The sequence below is a fragment of the Pelodiscus sinensis genome, chromosome 12 (genome assembly GCF_049634645.1).
Source record: "Pelodiscus sinensis isolate JC-2024 chromosome 12, ASM4963464v1, whole genome shotgun sequence".
Classification (NCBI taxonomy): Eukaryota; Metazoa; Chordata; order Testudines; family Trionychidae; genus Pelodiscus; species Pelodiscus sinensis.
The window spans coordinates 45,112,139-45,133,322 of NC_134722.1; the positions used below are offsets into that span (position 1 = coordinate 45,112,139).

General features: G+C 53.5%; 1 protein-coding gene across 1 annotated transcript; it reads right to left on the minus strand.

Annotated features, from left to right (window-relative positions):
• Nucleotides 1–40: 40 nt before the first annotated feature.
• Nucleotides 41–20,480, minus strand: LOC142831190 (maestro heat-like repeat family member 5). The gene is made up of 5 exons (XM_075940724.1): nucleotides 20,367–20,480; nucleotides 19,689–19,832; nucleotides 19,049–19,225; nucleotides 16,794–16,824; nucleotides 41–162 (listed from the first exon to the last, which is right to left on the minus strand). The coding sequence occupies exons 1-5, from the start codon at nucleotides 20,478–20,480 to the stop codon at nucleotides 41–43; spliced, it is 588 nt and encodes a 195-aa protein (XP_075796839.1).
• Between the last annotated feature and the right edge of the window lie 704 nt (nucleotides 20,481–21,184).

Here is a 21,184-nt window from a genome sequence, read left to right on the forward strand (position 1 = left end):
CCTTGTTCACTCACTGGAAATAAAACTTCCTGCATCAGAATCAACAGTGTTTCCTCTTGGGGTCCTCCTCTGTTTTATCCAAGAGATCATATTCCTCCTCTATGAAACTGGATTGGGAGACTGATTCATCCAAGATAATTTCTAAGTCTTTTGGAAGAATTTCTATTAATTTCTTTTGCAGATGATAATCTCTGAGGGTTTTTCGCCAGCTGATTTTTTTTTCTAATTCATGAGTCCTAGGACAGAAAAGATGAGACTAAGGTAAGGAACAAGAAACAGGGTATATGAAGCAGCCACACTTAGCGCTAATGTTTTTAGTTGTGTAGCATAATTAGAAATATAGTAATTTGCACAGTAATCTGCAAATTAAACCATCTGAGATAGAGAATAAATATATTGTATTTATTCTCTGCTGATTGAAAAGTGCTATTTTCATTGACGTTTTCCTCCTCTTGAAGTTTGAAAACAAATGTTAACTTTTGAAATGTGTTACTTTGAAATCATGGGGAAATACAATTTACTTCTTTACTTTTCTCCCTCTTTTGTTGAGTGCTAATGTAGAAATAGTAAAGTAGAATAAAGCAAAACTAACAGATTCATGGAAAAACTTAAAATGCTAAAAATCTTTTGCTGTTCTCCTTCCACCACAGTGCAACATGTTCATTTTAACCTGCTATTTTGAACAGAATATTTCTGTGCTAGCTGCTCTACCTAGTGTTTGGGTCTTGCATTACAGCATCAAAACTGTTTTAAATTTAAAAGCCAATGATCCACAGGATATCTATTTTGTAGAGAATCCCCAAGTTAAAGAGCTTTCAGTTAATTTTTGGATATTATACAGCACTGAGCATATACTCTGTTGGAAACATGTAACTATGTTTTATATCATGAAGTGATCCTGTATGCATTAGACTAACATTCTGTAATAAACTACAGAGGTCACAAAAAGAAACAGAAGATAGCGAGAGAGGCTCTTGCAGAACTGTGTTGCGATTATGGTTACTGCTAGAGGTACAAAGGGATGCAGAGGAAGTCAGAGGTTTGAAACACATAGGTGATGACTCTGAAAGAGCTCTCCTGGCACCTGGCCTTTTCAGGTTCTGTCTGGGGATGGGTATACATCGGATGTAGATCTGTGTACAATTGAGAAGTCAGCTGGAGCCTTGAGCGTACTATATGCTGGAGTCTGGAAAGGGGAGATTAGTGGAGAGCCCTGTAATTGTCCATCTCCTTCAGCCTCTACATCTAGATGGGAATCTCAATGATGGGGTCTCAAGGAGGCCATAGAGGGGGCATCAGTATCCTGAGGGACAGGAGATTGTGGCCAGCATGGGACTCAGACCAGCCGTTGTTGAGGAAGCTGCAAAAGTGTAGACAAGAGGCAGACGGCAATAGAGGCTTGTTCCTATGCCTGGCTGAACCCGGGATGTTTCATACAACTTGTAAGCAAGTGAAAAACAGGGTTTGCATGGAGAGGTTTGCCCAGCTGTAATGTTGATTCTGATGAGAGCCTAGTAAATATTTGACATAGGGTTACTGGAGCCAAACAAAGTGTGACTGACTTGTACAGGAAGCGAAATGGAATCAAAGTCACTTTTGAATCACTATGGGTCAATTCTTTTCCCTAAGGCACAGGTCTAGCAAATGCACTGTGGTAGCATGGTAAAACTAAAGGAAAAATATAATAGCACTTTAAAGACTAACAAGATAGTTGTTAGGTGGTGAGCTTTCCTAGGCCAGACCCACTTCGCCAAATCCTATTCTGAAAGAGAATTGGCGTGACCATATATAACAACGGAATACAATGAAGAGGGTGAGCACATTATAAACTAACAAATCAGATTGTAGAACAAAAGGTGGGGCGGGGGAGAGGGAAGGAGGAAATAGCTTATTTTAAGTCAGTGAGTGGCTAATCAGCAGTTACTAGGACTATCAATAGTTGGGGAAGCTGTCTTTGTAATGTGTAGGTAACTAGCATCTTTCTTAAGGCCCATTTGTAACCTGTCAAATTTAAGCATGAATGAAAGTTCTGAAGTTTCTCTCTGTAATCTAGTGTTAAAGTCTTTCTGAAGTAAGATGCATGTTGTCAGGTCTCTAAGGGAATGCCCAGGTAGACTGAAATGTAGACGAATAGGATTTTCTCTTGGAAGATGTCAGATTTGTGGGCATTGATTCTTTGGCAAAGTGACTGAGCAGTCTGTCAATATACATTGCAGAGGGACACTGCTGACACATGATGGCATAAGTCACATTGCTGGATGAACAGGAATATGAGTCCTTGATCGTATAACTGACATAGTTAGGTCCAGTGATGGTGTCCCCAGAGTAGATATGTGGACAAATCTGGCAATGGGGTTTGTCACAAGGGAAAGTTCCAGAGTTAGTATTGATGTGCTGTGCCATGTGGTTGTTAGTAAGTATCTTCCTGAGGTTAGGTGGTTGTCTATTAGAGAGTATAGGTCTGTCACCCAGGGCCTCTCAGAGTGTAGTATCCTGTTCCAGAGTAGGGTGTAGGTGGCTGATGTGTTGGAGTTTAACTAGCTTTTCTTGGGCCTATCTTGAAGTAGATGGTTTCTGCAAGTTTGTCTGGCCCTTTCAATTTGTTTCTATTCCACCGGTGAGTAATTGAGTTTTACGAATGCTTGGTAGAGATCTTAAAGTTTTTGGTCTGTCAGTGGGGTTGGAGCAGATGTGATAGTACCTAAGGGCTTGACTATAGACAATGGATGGAATGGTGTGTGCTGGATGGAAGGTGGAGGCGTGTAGGTAAGTGTAGCAGTCAGTGGGTTTTCTGGAGAGTGGTATTGATTTTGCTATCAGTTATTTGTACCCAGAGACCCCAGAGTAGCTGCACCCCCTTGTCCAATGTGGCAGATTTCTGGTGCTCAGCATCCACCACCTCTATCCTTGCCCATGGAGCACCAATACATAGCAAGTGGGGACAAACGCCGCCATTGGAATGATTTTACCACATCTGCTCCCCATCCAGCACAGTATCGCATGACCTGCTTATCAATAAACTAGGGAAATACAACCTAGATGGGGCAACTACCAAAAAGATGAAATACAACGTAAGTGGGTGCAAAACTTGCTGGATAACTGTTCTCAGAAAGTAATTACTAATGGTTCACTTGTCATACTGGTAGGGCATAATAAGTGGGGTTCTTCAGGGGTCTGTTTTGGGACCAATTCTGTTCAATATCTTCATCATCAATTTAGATAATGGCATAGAGAGTACGCTTATTATGTTTACACATTATACCAAGCTGGGAGGGGTTGCAAGTGCTTTGGATGACAGAATCAGAATTCAAAATGATCTGGATAAACTAGAGAACTGGTCTGATGTAAACCGGATGAAGTTTGATAAGGACAAATGCAAAGTGCTCCACTTTGAAAGGAACACTCAGTTTCATACATACAGAATGGGAAGCGACTGTGTAGGAAGGAGCACTGGAGAAAGGGATCATATAAGAGGTCCATGTAAGAGCAACAAAAATGACTGTCTGTGTCTAAACTACATCCTTTTTCTCAAAAAAGGAATGTAAATTAGACACTTCGAAATTGCAAATGAAGGCGGGATTTAAATTTACCGGGGTTCATGTGGGAAGTGTGACGGCGCGTTGGGGGTCCCCCGTCTCCTGCACCCCGAAATGGCACAAACAGACTGCACCAGCCGGTGGAATAGAGGAAGTTTATTGCCTCTCCAGGTTACAGCACAGCACAGATGTAATCTGGTCACAGAGCTGGGCTAGGCTGCCTCAGGCCCCCTTGAGATGTGGGAGACTGGGCCCCTAAACTCCAGCCCCTTTCCCTAGGCTGTCTCCTCCATGCTTCCAGCCCGCAACTAACTAACTCTCCTCCAGCCCTGCCCCCCAGCCAGGGCAGCATTCCACCTCCCTTTGTTCCTCTCCATGGAGGGTGTCTGGCCATACTGGTTTGCATAGTGACTCATCCTGTTTTGCTGGGTCGTGGTACCCACGGCAGCCAGTGGGGGTTACCCCAGAGCCAGCAGCATAGAAACCAGCCAGGTACCCCCACTACGTCACAGAAGACTGAAAGAATTGGTCTTGTTTACTTTAGAAAAGTATAGACTGAGAGGGGACATGAGAGCAGTTTTCAAGTTTCTAAAAGGGTGTTACCAGGAGGAGCAGGTAGAAAGACTGTTCTCCTGGGCCTCTGAGGATAGGACAAGAAGCAATGGACTTAAATTCCAGCAGGGGAGGTTTAGATTGGACATAAGGAAAAACTTCCTACCTGTCAGGGTGGTTAAACACTAGAATAAATTGCTGAGGGAGGTTGTGGAGTCTCCATCACTGGAGATACTGAAGAGCAGGTTGGACAGACGCCTGCCAGGGATGATCTAGACAGTGCTTGGTCCTGCCGTGAGTGCAGGGGAGGGACTTGATCTCCTGAGTCACTTCCAGTCCTAGTGTTCAATGACTCTAATCATTGCCTGCAACAGAGTTAGTTATCACAGCAGCACTCTCGGGCAGACTCTTTTTAATACAAGCTGTATATATCCCATGGACTACAGGATTTTTAATTAAGAGCAGAATACGTGATATTACATGACTCCCCAGCCCTTCTGCACCTTTTAACAGTCATGTGTTAATGAAGGCAAAGAGCATCAACCACCACAGGAGCAAACCCTAAGAAGAAATGCTGCCCCACGGTCAAAGGAGAATGGCTGAATGAAAGAGTTGAAGCAGAATCTCAACAATCTCAAGGCCAGATCTGTGTACAGAGGGGGGACATATTCCAGTACAGTGCTGATGTGGGCTTGACCTGCTAAATTTGGACTCAGACTAGAATATGCAGCCACTTCTCCGCAGGCCACAAGTGGGACGGGGGAAGCCCTTGGACAACATGAAGAGGATTCATCAAGCAAAAGTCGTGAATCTGCTGCACATATTCTTAGGAGCAGGAATTCTCCTCCCCTGGGATGTGAGTTGTGAAGGATGCTCTTAGAAACACAAAAAAGAAACAGAAGAGGCTGGAACTGAAGGACAGAAAACATTTAAAGCCAGAAAAAATAAAAATTCTCACAGATAACTTTCTGCTTCCCGTACAAATGAACAGCTCCCGAACAGAAACGCGCAAAATATAAATGACCACATGGGAAAGCACCAGTATGTATAAGCTGGCATAGAAAAACTCTGCTTTTGTGGTTTTGGAGTCAATCATCAGTGTTGTCTGTGCAGAAATCAAGTCAGCTATTCGCCTGTCATCCTACAATACACTTATTACTGATGAGAGCACAGGTATTTCTGTCACCAACTTGCTTTTCATTGACTTCAAGTTGAGAGCTGCAGCATGTGCAGGGCAGAAGACTGTGTTTGGTGGAACGATTCAGTTATCTGCTTGGAATGCACAAGCTGTTACAGCTGCTCTCAAAGCCTTTGACACCCTGAATAAGCGGGATCTGATGAAAACAGCGATGTTCACTTCAGATGGTGCTTCAGTCGTGCTGGGGGAAAAACAATGGTGTTGCCAGACAACTCAAGCAGAGCATCCCACATTTAACAGCACAACACTGCCTGGCCCATGGAGAAGACCTGGGTTTAGCTGATGTGTGGAACCAAGTGCCAGTGCTGAAGACAGGAGAGACCCTTTTGAAGACCGTTTATAGAATCTTTTGCAGTTCCTCAGTCCGAAAAGGACAATTTGAGGAAATAGCAAATGTCACAGAAAATGAGACTGTATCATTGAAACCTCTCACTGAAGTGAGGTAGCCACCTAGACATTTTGCTGGAAGTGCTTTGCTGTGTGATTAGGAGCCCCTTCTTAACTATTTGGAACAGGAAATCTCAAAAAATAATGACCCAATAGCAAAGTGCTGCCTGGCTAAGTTCCATGACACTAATTGCCACGTCACTGCAGCTGTATTAAATGAGGTCTCACGTGAATTAGCAGAACTGACTAAATGCTCCCAGAAAGGTTCTTTGACAACGTGTGAGGCTGTGCAGTTAGCAAGGGCCCAGAGCCGCAGGCTGAGAGGACAGGATCTTGCAGAAACAGTGTGAAAAATCAAATCAAATCAACCACAACCGATGACCAGTTCAGCAGTGAACCTATTCTACGTTTCATCTCCCTGCTGTGTGAGCCTCTGAGTAAGAGGTTTCCAGAGAATGAACTAAATGAATGGGCAGCTTTTTTCTTTGCCTCACTTCCCCCACATGAAATCAGGGATGATTTTGGCACTGAAAACATTAGCAAGCTACTTGACAAACACAGAAACATTTCAGTACGCAGTCAAATGAAGTCCTGTTCAGCTTGCGAACAGGAACAGCAAACAGGGAGTTTGGAGAGGGAGTTCTCCAGGTAAAAGAGGAGTAAAAGCCGGACCCTTGTGGTAAGTGGCTGTCTGGAGTGTGTGTTTGTGTGGGGGGGAGTTATTTGCTGTGTGCTGAGCTTGTGTTTGTCTGTTTGTTTGTTTGAAGGAGCTTCTAAAAGGTTTGAAACCTAGAAGCCTCTGTTAATTGGCTGAGCCTCAGTCAGGGGGAGGGGCTACCAGAGCTATATATGCCTGTGACTCAGCGCCCAGGGAGCTTGCGAACAGGAACAGCTAACAGGGAGTTTAGAGGGGGAGGTTAGAGGGCACTAGTGACTTCTGACCTTCTTTAAAACATAACTTGTATAATAATCTATATTCCAGAGGTTTAAAAAGAATCCCAGTTTATACTTAAATTTATTCATTAGAAAAATGGAGACAGAAGCCCAGCAGCGGAGTGGGGGCTATCCTGTTTATTGCGTCGAGTGTAACATGTATAATTACCTGCCCTGTGGGCGGGTGGCGTATGTGTGCACCCGTTGCAAGGAGCGCCTGACCCTCAGAGACCGACTTCGTGCTTTGGAGGCCAGGGTGCCTGAACTGGAGGAGCTAAGGGAGGCAGAGAGCTATGTTGATGAGACTTTCCAGGACACAGTAGTACTGTCCCACCTCCAGTCTGAGAGCCCCAGTGCTCTTAAGGAGGATGAAAGTCTCAAGGGAACAGAGCATTCAATGGGAGCAGAGGGAAACCATCCCGTAGTTGGGACCCTCCTCCCAGAGGATGTTGCAGTTTCCTCTCGCACTGGAACAGGCAGAGGAGGCAGAGTGAAGGCAAATGTGCCTGTCGATAGCAGGGCAGGTGCTGAGGAGGCTGCGTGGGCCGGAAGTGTCCCACACTTTGCAGTGGATGCCAATGGAGTGTTAAATGGGAGGGAGGGAGATGCTCTGTTACCACCTCAGCCCCCGAGTTCCCTTCCCCTCCTCCTGACAGGGCAGAGCGGGGTAAGGAACCAGATGGCTACAGTGATGGAGCCAGCTCCCTGCCGGGCACAAGGCTTCCCCTGCTTCCTGAGAGAAGATGCCCAGGCCCAGCCCCTGAGGAGCCAGCCCCTCCCCCTTCCCTTCCCAGGTGCAGAGGTGACAGCTCTCTGGAGACTTCCAGCAAGCTCCTAATTTCTGTGGGTCACCCCTCCCCCCCCCACTTCCCGCCAGCTCCACTAGAGGGGCAGAATAAGGCTTTGGGGATCATCCCTGCGTCATGATCTCTGGCTGCTCCTTATTGAGTGGGGGTGTGTCTACACTTGTCCCCTAGTTCAGACGGGGGAGGCAAATGAAGCATACCCAAGTTGCTAATGAAGCGCGAGATTTAACTGTCACTCCTCGTGCAATGAGGAGTAACGGTTAAATGGAGGGAAGGGTTTTAAATCGGACTACAGTGCCTACACACGGTGAGTTAAATTGGGCGACTGGCATTTTAAAATGGCGACCGGCTGCAAATATGCTAATCAAGCACGGGATATTTAAATCCCACACTTCATTAGCAACTTCGGTATGCTTCATTTGCCTCTCTACTCCGAACTAGGGTGCAAATGTAGACATCCCCTGAGAGAAGTAGAAACAGCAGCAGCAGAAGACAGAAAACAGCAGCAGCCACAGAAGAAGCAGAAGCACAAACAGAAGAAGGAGAAGCAGAAAAACAAATAGGAGCAGCCACAGAAGGAACCATAGAAGCAGATGAAGCAGCAGAAACAGCAGCACTGCAGAAGAAGCAACAGCAGCAGCAGAAGGAGCAGCAGAAGAAGGAACAGAAAAAGAAGTAGCAGCAGCAGAAAGAGTAGCAACAGGAAACAAACACCAGATGGAGAAGAAGAAGTAGCACAATAGTAGCAACAGCAGAAGTATCCACAGAAAAAGAAGGAGCAGCAGCAGCCAGAGAAGAAGCAGCAGCTGCAGAAGCAGTAGAAGAAACAGAGAAGAAAAGAGGCAGCAGCAGCAGAAGAAGAAAAGAGCAGCAGGAACAGCAGAAGCAGAGGCAGGAATACGAGAAGCTGAAGAAGCAGCAGCCGAAGAAAGAGGAAATAGCAGCAGCAGCAGGGCTGTGTCCTGATTTTAAGAGGAATAAGGGACCTTTCGGAAAAGGCTTTTTTCCCAAAAGATCCCTGTCTAGACTGGCACTTTTTTCCGGCAAAGCCCCGAGCCGGAAAAAAGCAGCAGCCATGTTCATGCAAATGGAGCGGGGAAAATTTAAATCCCCGCTGCATTTGCAATTCCGACTTGTCTCATCTGCATCCCTTTCCGGAAAAGGGGTGCAGTGTAGACACAGCCCAGAAGAAGAAGAAAAGCAGCAGCAGAAGAGGCAACAGCAGAGTAAGTAGCAGCCACAGAGGAAGAAGGAGCAAAAGCAGAAGAAGAATCAGCAAAAGAAACAACAGAAGAAAAAGTAGCCAAAGAAGCAGCAGCACAAACAGAAGAAGAAACATGAAAACAAGCAGGGGCAGGAGAAGGAGCAGCAACAGAAGAAGCGGCAGCAGCAGAAATAGTCGAGCAGTGCTCACCGAGCAGTGGATCGGGGTCTAATGACAGATCTCAGAGCCTCTGGCCGATGATCCTGGCTGGTTTGTCCAGGAAGCTCTCAAGGGCTAACGCTTCAGTTGCTCCTCTCCCCATTTTCATGCTGCTCCTGCCTTCTGCATTGAAGCTGCCCCCTTGGTATCCTCCTGCTTGCTGTGCAGGGTGTGGGAAGGAGAAGGGGGGGGGCTCTGATGTCAGGGTGTTCCTCCCTCCCTCTACTCTTATGCCCTATCTCCACACAGAGAGCAGGGGATGGAGGGAGCTCGGCAATGCACAAATCTCTGTCACTCTCAGTGTGTGTGTCTCTGTCATTCTCACAAACACACATTGTCCAGTCTGACCTGGCTTTACCTCAGAAGTTCACACACAGGGTCTCCCTAGCAGGGGCAGACTCTGAGGGGTTTCCCTCGCAGGGATTTCCCGCCTGAGACGGGATAAAAGGCCGATAGCTGGACAGTTTGGGGATGTCCGTCCCAGAGGCAGGGTGCGCGGGGTTTTCCTCACAGGACATCAGACTCCGGATCAAGACAACTGCAGCCTTACGGGAGACTCCACTGAAGACCATCGCCAGCCACCCTGAGAACTACTTACCATCGGCAGGGAAGAGGACTCGGAGGGCTCTTCTCAGGGCTCCTCTCAAAGCTCTCGGTGAGCTGCGAGATTTGAGCTCCTGAGCGACAGTCTGGGAACTTTCAAGAAGGCTGCTATAAACTTTGGTTATTACACTGACCATGCCAATTGGACTCAGCCGAAATTTTCCTTTTCCTTGTGATTTTTGGGAATTGATTACTGTACTGTTTGCATCTGACAAAGTGGGTCTTTGCCCACGAAAGCTTATGCTCCTACATTTCAGTTAGTCTATAAAGTGCCACAGGACTCCTCGTCGCTTGTACTGTTTATTGGTTGTCGTTAACCATTTTTTAATATCCGCTGAATCCCCTATTTTGTAAATTTACCCTTCATAAATTGGTCATATGTTCGATTCACCTTAATTGGCCCTTTGATGAATAAAAACGCGCCACCAGATGATAGTATCATAGAATACAAGGACTGGGAGGGACCTCGAGAGGTCAGTGAGTCCAGTCCCCTGCCCTCATGGCAGGACCAAATACTGTCTAAACCATCCCTGATAGACATTTATCTAACCTACTCTTAAATATTCCCAGAGATGGGGATTCCACAACCTCCCTGGGCAATTTATTCCAGTGTTTAACCACTCTGATAGCTAGGAACTTTTTCCTAATGTCCAACTAAAAGCTGCCTTGCTGCAGTTTAAGCCCATTGCTTCTTGTTCTATCCTCAGAGGCAAAGATGAACAAGTTTTCTCTCTCCTCCTTATGACACCCTTTTCGATACCTGAAAACGGCTATCCTGTCCCCCCCACAATCTTCTCTTTTCTAAACTAAACAGACCCAATTCTTTCAGCCTTCCCTCATAGCTCATGTTCTCTAGACCTTTAATTATTCTTGTTGCTCTTCTCAAGACCCTCTCCAATTTCTCCACATCTTTCTTGAAATGTGATGCCCAGAACTGGACACAATCTCCAACCCTTAGATAGCTATTTGGGAGGCTCTGACAGTGTAACCGTCCACTCTCCCCTCACCTGGCTGCACCAGAGGAAAGGGGCCAATGCCAAACTGCTGAGCTCTACGACATGGAGGCGGGCCCATGGGAAGGTGTCATGAACAGGAGGAGTGCTGACCAGCACCCGCTGATTAAAGGGTTAATTCAGGTACCTAGCAAAGGTGTCAGCCAGGGGGCCAGGAGAACCAATCGAGACAGAGGGTTGAAATGTGAATTGGATTTAGGTTCCCTGCCTGCTCTCTTTGGCTACGTCCATACCGCAACCTTTCTTCACAAAAGCTTGTGCAAATGAAGCACAGAATAGACTATCACCACGCTTCATTTGCATAATTAATTAGCAACAGTTTTTGCACGAGAGGCTTTTACACAAAAAGGAGCTGTGTAGATGTGAAAACCCCCCCTCTTGCGGAAGAGCCATTCTTCCCGAAAAAATGAGCATTGTGCCAGAGGGTTTTTTCTGTTTTAATTCGGTTTCCTCAGTTGCTCTGTAACATCAAGGAAACAAGTACTCTTTATCACGTTTCTCTCCTGTTTTGTACCAAAAATCACTTCTTGTAAGGTGAGGATTTGATTCCTGTGTCCTGGAAGGTCTGTCTGTGGATCTGCGAGAGGCAGCCGTGGTGGGCGGGGCTGAGAGAGGCAGATGTAGTAAGCTGAGGGTCAGTGATATGGAGTCAGCAGGCCTAAGGCCTGCAACACGGAAACAGCAACAGGCCTGCAATCTAGTGAGCAAGACTTTGGTTTAGTAACACAGGAGCCAAGAAAGAAGCCCTATTGATAATTGTGTGATTGTGTAAGTTAGGTTGAGCATGGAAGGACACAGGGAGGCACTGGGTACAGACTGAGAGCCAAAGGGGAGTAATGGAACATCTGAATAAGAAATGTCTTGGTACGAAAACTCCCTAAAAACTAATGCACAGACCGACCTAGATTCAGGACCGGGTCAAAATTGACAGCATGAAGGATAGTAAGTGAGCCCCCCTTCCATACAGTGAGGGTGGTAACTAGGCAACAGAGGGTGGTAACCTGGTACGTAAGAAATGATGTAAGTTGTTTGTACCTGTCTATAAAAGGACACCGCAGAGGGTGCTCTCCGGCCGACCTTGGGGGGGGAGCACTAGGTGCCGCCTAAACTTACAGAGTGCGCAGTATCTTAACTTTGACTAAGTGCTGTTAATATCTGATATATGGTAATAGGCCTGCCCGGTGTTGGTACCGTGTCAACGCGGGCCATAGTGCCCAGTGGTGTCACATTGTACTGATCTGTGTTACCAACTGGTAGAGCTTCGCATTTGACAATAAACCTGCTCGACTGATTTCAAACCTTGCCTGCGTCTGTCGTTTCTGGGGCCTCTCAGAGATCTCTTGTGTTGACCCAAGTGCACGGGGTCTAACACGCTAGATAAAGGGAGTACCGACTGTTACGCACGCAGCCGAGAGTTTATTATCACCGACGGAGTAGAGGTCCTGTCAGGAGCGCGCCAGGACGACCCTGACCAGACGACGCTGACACTGACAGTCCAGACCACCGAAGGTACCGAGGTACAAAACACCGAGATACGACAGCAGACATGGCAGGCTGGGAGGGCTTGGGCCGGCGAAGCCCCAGGCCGTAAGGCCTGAAGGCAGGGTTGCAGAGGTAGCAGGTCTGCACCCTTTGCCAGGTAGGAGTGGCCAGGAGGGACTGCAGTCTGCCCAGAAACAGGGGTTAGAGAGAGGGACAGGCAGCGGCCAGCTGAGGTCTGGAGAGTGCAAGGGAACTGGGTGTTCCTGGGGGGAGCTGGGTGCTCTCCAGTCCCCACGGCCCAGGGTGGAAGGATTCAGGAACGTCTGTGAAGTGCCAAGGGGATCATGAGCTGGGAGATGTCACCCCCCACACACACATGGTCAGCTGTCTGGCCCAGGACGCCTGGGTTCTTGTGTGGCTCAGGCCGGGAGGGAGCTGTCCAGGGGCTGCAGGAGGGAGCTGCCTGTCCTATGGCCAGAGGCTGCGTTGCCCACGCTCACGGCTGCTCACGGCTTGTTGCAGGATACAGCTGCTGAGAGGTTCCTGAGGAGACAGGCCGGGCGGGACCCCAGGCAGAGAGCTGCCCCCCCCCCCCACTGGGGCAGAAGCGTCCCCACGTCGCGCAGGAGCTGCTGTGCCTGGCATTGCTGGGCCTCTGCCCTGCTGAGACAATAGCTTCTGCAGATACAGTCAGCAATGCCTATTAATCCGTTTCTGCCTAACGCGGGATTTGTGTTTAACACAACACAGCACAAGGCAGCAATAAGACAAACCCCACAAGACAAACAAACATCAAACACAATCTTTGTCGCGACAGGAATTCACAGCAACGCAGGGTCTACAGCAGAGATACATTTATTAGTCCCGGAGTTCAGATAATTCCCCCGCGCCGCATATCCTCCATCCCCGGCCGCGCCCCCGAGGCTGCCCCGAGCCAGAACAAGTACCGCTGCCCCTGCCCTGTGCCCCCTGCCGCACCTAACAAAGGTCATTCCGCACCTGAGAGAGAACGTGGCCCCGTAGCGCCGCCCCGAGAGTGGGTTTGACCGATGGGCCGGATCCTAACTGGCTCCCACCCTAACCCCTTTGCGGCGGCGTGCGTGGGAGTCAGCCCTGTCTAAGCGGAGCGCGCCGTGACTGCGGGTCTGTCCCCAGTGACTGGTGTAACGCAGCCAGGCTGGGAGTTGTCCCTCCGACGGGGGGCAGAGTGTCCCATTGGGAAGTGGGTCACGGGACCCCTCTGAGGACTCCTCTCCCGCCCTCCACCAGTCACTGTGGCCCCTGCCCGTAGGACCAGCGAGGGAGGGGACTGCACCACATGGGGGAAGTGCCACGGTCTGGGGCCCTGCCCGCAAGAGGGTCCTGTGACCCCTCCAAGGAGTCTCTCCACCGTCCCCTCCCTACCAGTGAGGGTCACCCCCTCCCCCACGCCAGCTCGGAAGGGAAACGTGCACCAGTCAGAGGGGCAGCCCGAAGGACCAGGCGCTGAGTTCTGGAAAGACGTCCAGGGAGCGAGACGGGCTCTTCCTCACACTGTTGCGCTGGGGCGTCCAGGGCGATGGTGCCGGCCGGCTGCTCAGCTCCAGAGATGGAGGCTTCTGGCCTAGGCTGTCGGGCACTGGCTGCTCTGACTGGTGCACGTTTCCCTTCTGAGCTGGCCTGAGGCGGGGAGGAGGGGGTGACACTCACTGGTAGGGAGGGGACGGTGGAGAGACTCCTTGGAGGGGTCACAGGACCCTCTTGCGGGCAGGGCCCCAGACCGCGGCACCTCCCCCATGTGGTGCAGTCCCCTCCCTCGCTGGTCCTACGGGCAGGGGCCACAGTGACTGGTGGAGGGCAGGAGAGGAGTCCTCAGAGGGGTCCCCTGACCCACTTTGAGATGGGTCCCTGCCCCGCCCCCGTCACCAATCGGTGAAATCCATTCCCGAGGCAGATCCACGGGGATAAAACCACAAGAGGGTCCAAGACCCCTCCAAGAATTCCCCACGTGGCCTTCTGAGATGGGGGAGGGGTGAAACCCGCCCCAGTTGGCAGAGGGCTCTGTGGGGTTTCTTGGAGGGTCAGAGGAGTCTCTTGTGGCCGGGGCACCTGACCACAGCACTTCTGTGCTTGGGCACGTCCCCTCTCTCCAGGGCCTCTACCCGCCTGGCAGAGAGCAGTGGGAGGCATGGGCAGCGGGCGAACAGCTGACGAGGGAAGGCAAACCTCAGCCCCGCCCCTTCTTCCTAAGGCTCCACCCCCCAAGCCCACCAGCCTACTGCCCCTGCCCTGCCCTGCCCTGCCCTCTCCTCTCCTCCCCACACTGGTGGCTGCCCAGCCCCAGATTTCTACCCTCCCACACCAGCCCCCAGGCTGCCCGGTGCCCTGGCATCCCCGCAAACCCCAGAGCAGCCGGGCAGCCTCAGCTTCCCACCCCAGTCCCAGAATGCTGGGCAGCCCCAGCCCCTCCCCCACCGTGGACCCCAGAACGTGCAACCCCAACCCCTCCCCCACCGCGCACCCCAGAACGCGCAACCCCAACCCCTCCCCCACCGCGGACCCCAGAACGCGCGCAGTCCCAGTGCCCCCCAGGAGAGTGGTCCCACGCTGGTGTTTGTGGGAAGGCAGACGGACGACGAGAGAGACCCACCCAGATGGGCAGAGGCCGGTGGGAAGGGCCCGGAGATGGGTGGGTCTGATGGTGACTCACAAGCCATGTCCTGGGGTGTCGGGCAGGACAAATGTTGGGGAACAAGCAAAAGTCCACGACAGCTGCAAGTCTCTGGGCCAGGAGCGGATCCTCGGTTCTTGTGGACGCGCCGCAGGGCCGGGGAGGGGCTTGGCGTCCTCTGGCCTGTGGGTTGAACGGCTCCTGGTCCCGGTCGCGGCTGGTTCCCCGTCACGTGCAGCTCTGCCCCTTCCGGATCCTTGTGGTGTCCCAGCTGCTTGGTCTCCCGGCCAGGCCGGGGAGCGGTGGGCTCAGCCGGTGTCTGTCAGAGGAGACAGGGCAGGAGCACAGATGAGAAGGACACAATTGTCAAGGGGGAGAATCTGGACCAGGGCAGGTTCCCCTTCCTCCCCCTTTGCCATTTCCCTGAGAGCCGGCATCCCTGAGAGAGCCCAGCCCCTCCCCCGGCCGCTGCTCCCCTGGGGCTGGCGATGGCCGAAGGGAGTCCTGGAGAATCCCCGTCTCTCCGTGCGTTGCTGACGGAGGGGATCCCATGGAGAAGCTGTGGCTGGGGGGCTGGGCCATTGCGCATGGAGCCCAAAGGCGGGGGGGGTCGTTTGGGGCAGGGCCATGGTAGGAACAATTTCCCTCTGCTCCACGCGAGAGGCCCCCAGTGACTCCAGGACGCCGCGTCGCTCCTGCCACCCCTCACGGCCCCTCTCGCCCCACGGAACCTGCTTCCCTGCTCCAAAGAGCTGCTCCCGTCTGTGGTACCTACCGTGGCAGGAGGAAGAGTCCTTCTGTGTCGGTGCCGCTCCCAAGTCGTAAGAAGCGCCCAACACGCGGCTCGCAATCTTCTGCAGCCATTGCCGATGTTCGTTCAGGATGAGCCACGTGTCCCTGTCCGATTTTAAAGGCTGTTGCTGAAAAGCTGAAACAAAGAGGAAACAGGTTGGAAACCCCACAGAGCTGCTGTAACTGAGGCCTGGAAAACCTCTGCTTCCCAATGGCCTTTGCCCCGGGAACACGACAACAACCGTGACTCTGCCATTCAGGCGCCGATCCGCAGAAAGGGTTTAGGCTCCTCACTTCTACTGAACCCTTTGTGCATTTGTGCCGCCTTCAGTGCTCCAGAGGTGGCAGGGAAAGGAGTTCCCAGGGGGCCTGGCAGGATACCGTAGGAGCTAAGAATCAATCTCTGGGTGAAGGTCCTTGGGGAGGAGACAATGCAAACTTTTCTGACACAGGGTAAGAATCCTTCTCCTCCTACTAATGCCTCCTCATAGTGAGGGTCCTTTTCCATTCTGGCCAGCTGTCCTTGAGTGCCTTTCTGTTCTTACCCCCATTTCACAGATGGGGAAGGTGAGGCACAGAGTTGCTCCTGGTGGCTCAAAGCTCCCGACTCCCATTCTTATGTCCTACCAGCAAGACCACTCTTCTCCCTTCAGCACTGTCCTCAGACCCAGAGGGACACTGTGACATCTGTGTTCAGGCCTCATACTGCCCACAGATGCCCAAACGCCCAGAGGAATTTCCTTACCTTCACACAGGCGGGTGACACCAGCTGCAGTCACTCTTTTCGACAACAGGTCACAGTAATGGTGGATGGTTTCTCCTACACAGACAAGGAATAGAATGGAGCTCACACTGTTTCAGTGTCATCCCTGCAAATTACTAAAGAGTCAGCCATTCCCGTAAGACAGCCCTTGGGAAATTCAAGACAGTCCTTCAGTGTGATGCAAAACACAATGAAGAAAGCATCCGACCCCAGGAATCACTGAAAGGCCGATTGGGGAAGGAGATTGAACTCAAAGGGGAGGTGCACACGGTTAAGCCTGCGATTAATCGCCATTGAATTTTTTAATCGTTCCCATATTTCTTCAAACAAGAGTGCAATCTGAGCAGTAAAACAGAGAACTTTGGAATTCAAAGGGACCTTGAGACGCCATCAGGTTTGGCCCCCTGCCCTGCAGCAGGACCAAGCACCATCCCTGACAGATTTGCCCCAGATTCCTAAACGGTCCCCTCAAAGACTGACTCATAACCCTGGGTTCAGTAAGACAATGCTCGAAGCACTGAGCTCTCCCTCCCCCGTAATGTTCATGGAGAGCTCGGAGCAGCATTTCACGCCGTCTCAGAGGGCACACCGGGTGCAATTCTTTTAGACAACTTGACTTCTAGTCATTTAGGAAAGAGCACGTGATACTCCTTACCTGGGCAAGCTGCAGACCGAGCAGCAGTACGCTAGGGACGGGAGGAACGAAATCACACACCCAAACACAATAGCACTGATATTTTATTCAACTAACTCGTCTATGTTCCATCCCTGTTTCACAGCTGCAGTTGCAGCAGGCGCCTGAGGTGCTGGCTGATGCTTGTCCTGAAACCCCTTTTTGTTCATGTCCAGATTTTATTAACTCTAACAGCCCTGGAACAGCTCCCGGGGGCTGCTTTGCTTACCGATGAAGAGGGCTGCAGAATGTCTGATGGACGCCTGGGAGCTTTCCAGATACTCTAAGGCCTGGAACAGGAATCTGGGGAAGTTCCTCTTGTAATTCTTCATCTAGGAGCAGAGCAGGAGACATGCTCAGACCAGACAAAGTGATCAACCTACAGCTGACAGGCCAGGGTCGCTGAAGCACAGAGGGAAGCCAGGGCAAGAGCCAGTAGGAGCCCAGATGTCCGGAGTCGGGCCCTTGGGGAAGAGCATTTCCAAGCTGGGCACAGGCAGAGGGGCAGGAGCCCACGGGCAGGTGGCAGGGGCAGCGCTAAGTTCGGGAGATGGGGGCAGTGGAAAGGGTGGGATTGGAAAACAACTGAGGAAAGGCCGAGCCCCTCTGGGGGGGCTGCCTCTGCTCCCTGCGTGACGAGCGGGGGAGAATCCCCCTGGGCACTCGGGGTGGGGTAGAAAGGTCTCCCTGAGCTCCCCGGTCACCGCTCCCCGGTCCCACAGAATTCACCTACCAGGCACTTCCCGACGCTGGGCAAGAGCCGCGAGGAGCCATCCCAGGCCAGGCTGCAGAAGAGACTCTTGAGATGGGCCCAGCCGAGGAACACGGCGCAGCGGAAGAGCGTCGCTTTGCAGCTCTGCAGCACGAGGGGAGAGCGAGAGGGGCCTCGCTGAGAGAGGGAGCGTCTGGGGCGCGTCCCCTCCTCCCTGCCCCTTGGTCTCCTGCTCTCCCTGCTTGGGGAGTGTCCTGCCCCTTCTTCTGCAGGGGACGCTGCTCGGGGGGGGGGGAGGCTGAGCATTGGCTGGCGAGAGCCAGACGGGATCTCCACAGCTCGGCCCTTCTTCGCAGAGACGGCAGCGCCGGGGCTCCGGGATCCCAGAGAGTCAGAGCCAAGGGGCCCCCCTCAGGCCTCCCTGCACGTCCCCAATGGCCCTGGCTGGGCAGGGGCTCTGGAGAGGGGTGGGGCCCGAGGGACTCTGGCGCTTTGCTCTCCGGGACATACCGAGGGGGCACTTACCAGGATCACTCTCTGCTCCTCGTCTGCCAGGTGGAGCAGCAGCGGGAGCAGGCAGCGGGTGAGTTCCTGCCGCACGCGGGGTCTGTCCGGGCCCTTCACCCCGCCCAGCATGGTGCCCAGCAGTGAGATGGCGGCTGAGCGGACATTGCCCCTCTCCTGGTAAGGACACGCGGGGCGGGGAAGCCCGTGAGAGCCAGGCCGTGTCCCAGGGTCAGGGGCCTGACGGCCGCAAATCGCACACGGCTCCAGCACCCCGACCGGGACCCGCCCTGGCCCGCGGAAGCCGCAACCACCAGGCAGCCCCACAGACACTGTGCGCTGGCCAGGGCTGAGACCCAGAGGTCCATGGTGCAATGTGTGTGGAGAGCTTCCTGCACCCAGCCCCCCAGCCGCCTGGAGTCCAGAGAGGGGCCAATCTCTCCATGTTCTTCTCCCCCGTCCGCCCGGCCTAGAGAGACCCAGCCCACCCCTGTGCAGTGCCAGGCAGGGGAGCCACTGAGCATGGGGGGGGTGAAGGGTGGAAAGGGGCAAGTTACGAGGAATCTCCATCCTCACCTCATTGCTGCTGCACTTCCCGGGTCCCTCCCCCCCCGTCCCTCTTCCCCATCCCTCCCCTCCCATCCCATCGCCCCTTCCCTGCTTCCTTCCCCAGCAAGGCCTGAGGGGGCTGAGGGAAGGCCCAGGTCCCCGGCCACAGAGGCTGCTCTGGCCTCCCCTCCCGGGGCACTGGGACCTGAGGCTCCCGCCTGCCTCCTTGGGGCTCGGGGAGGGGCTGGGCACAGGAGGGGGGGAGGGGAGGCTGCAGCAGGGCTGGGAGCTTGGCGCCCCCATTTCCCAGAAGGGCTCTGCCAGGGAGGGGGCTGAGTAGGAGACTCCCCACCCTTGGCAGAGGCCCCCTTGGGTGCTGTGTGGCTGGCCTGGGGGGCGGGGAGGGGCTGGGCAGGGTCATACCAGGACATCAGGGGAGGGGGAATGTGCTTCTCCGGGGTCCCGGCCTTACGTGGTCAATGAGCGGGCGCAGGCCGACTGCCATGTCCTGGGAGATGGAGCCAAGCCCCTCCCCGGCGAGCAGGTAGCTGGCGTCTGCCGCGTCCTTCAGGGCCTCCAGGACAGTCCATGCGTTCCTGGCGCAGAACATGGCGATGGTCCCTGGCAGCTGGGCCCGTAACAACTGCCCCTGCAGGAAGGCAGAAGGCAGCTCACGCCTGGCCTGGGACAGAGCCTGGGCAGGGGCTGGACCATCCCCCCATCGGCCAGCCCCCAGCGGGGGAGAAAGTCGTTCTCCTGCCGCTCTGGCAGGTGCCTTGCACCCCTGGCCCTTGAGCAGAGTCGCCCTGTCGCCTGCCTGGAGCTGCTCCAGGCCCCGCCCCCCGAGCTCTGACCCCGCCCCCCGACTCGTCTGCCCTTGCCGAGCTTGGGCTTGTTGTCAGCCGACACTCTCCCCCCATTGCCCTGAGCGACGCCCTGAGTCTCCTTCCCCTCCCCCACTGCCTCCACCGACCATGCTCTGCCCGCACCAGGGAGCAGGGACACCTCACGCCTGGCTTGCTCAGTAACGGCATAGAACAGGGGTTGCAACAGTGATGTGTCTGTTATCTCCCAGTGCAGCAACGTCTCACCTGGGCAAGCCTGCCCCTCACCTTCTCTGGCTGGAAGATGATACTGCCCAGGCCCTGCAGACAGAGCCTCCGTATCTCCGGATTGGGATCTTTGGTCCATTCCATCAGCTGTTCCTGGAGCTCCGATCTGGTGACTGTGGTGAGGATGGAAGGACTCCGGAGAAACTGGAAAGAGAAAATCAACATCAGCTGCAGGAGCAGAAATCTGCCTCTCGGTCTGTTCGTGCGCCAGCATCTTTGCCAGCTGGTCACTTCCTGCCACACAGAATCTCTGGGGGTAAGGAGCCAGCGGCTGGTGTTTGAGATGGTCCATTCCCAGAGGGGCGACTAATGCACAAGCCCCTAATGAAGCCCAGGGAAAGGGGAATCTCTGGGCATCGCAACGTGTCCTGGAGCGAGCCGTGGCAGAAGAAAATGAAACCCCAGGCAAAGGAGAGGAGAGAGGCCCGGCCTCAGGGCGCTGGAGAAACATCTTCTCTTGTCACATGGTCCCACGGAGGCACATCCAGCCAGGAGCAATCTCACCCTGCCCCCCACCACTCTGCCCGGCCCCACTAGGATCCACATGGGCAGAGGAGCCGGCTGGCTGTGGCGTTGCCGAGCTGCTGGCGATGGGCCCCGGTGCCTGCCTGCCTGCCTGGGACGGGACTGAGCTGCTCTGCACAAACCCACATGTGCCTGGCGGCTGCGGAATCTCACCTCGGTGCAGAAAGTCAGGGCGATATTTCTCTGGGGCTGCTCCTCCTGACTCTGCATGACGGCGATGGCTTCTCTGAGCACCGCAGGGAGCTGTGGGGTCTGGTGCTCCACCATGGCCCTGGAACAGGACAGAGAAAATGCCCGGAGTTACCAAGGGGAGAGAGCGTCGCTCTCCCATGGCAGGGCTGAGAGGGCCGGCGGGGGCAGAGGAGGGTCTCCCACTGAGCTCCCATTGCCCAGACTCTACCTTGCGATCAAGCCCACCCCTTGGGAGAAGCGCTGGCGGGAGGCCATCATGTCCCAGCCCTGCTGCAACTGGATACTGGCAAATTCCTTCCAGTATCTGGGCATGGAGAAAAGGGTCTTCACGGCCTCCAGGGAGGTGCTAGAGGCAATAAAAAGTCCGGGTGTCAGAACTCGACCCCAGCCCCACGCAGCGCAAACCGCACAAGGCCTGGGACACCCGGCGTGGTCAGCAGCAGCCGGCCTCCCCCGAGATGGACCCAGCACCGTGTGAGGGCACGGCCCTGCCCAACGGGCCCTGGCCATGCCACAGACTCATCGAGTTTCTAGCCAGGTGGTTCCCTGGTTGTCCCCGTGGAATCAGCGTCACGGGCCCCTCCTCGTCCTGCCTGCCTGTGACACGGCCCCCCCGCCGGTCTTGTGCACTCTGTGTGTGCTCTGGCCACGCTGTCCTGGGGTGGGGTCTTGTGGGACAGAGGCCCAGCGGGCTCAACAGGCACGGAGAAAAGCCCTGACCCCTCGGCCGGGAGCACATGGGGACGTGCCGACGTGGCCCCTGGCCTGTGGTCGGAGTC

What these genes read in the sequence shown, in the direction of transcription:
- LOC142831190 (XM_075940724.1), bottom strand. Translation starts at nt 20,480, where the DNA reads ATGGTGGAGCACCAGACCCCACAGCTCCCTGCGGTGCTCAGAGAAGCC. An exon ending in CCCTGACTTTCTGCACCGAG is followed by an intron (nt 19,833 to 20,366) that starts GTGAGATTCCGC and finishes TTCTCTTTCCAG; the next exon opens with TTTCTCCGGAGTCCTTCCAT. An exon ending in TGCGCCCGCTCATTGACCAC is followed by an intron (nt 16,825 to 19,048) that starts GTAAGGCCGGGA and finishes TCCCGTCCCTAG; the next exon opens with CGTACTGCTGCTCGGTCTGC.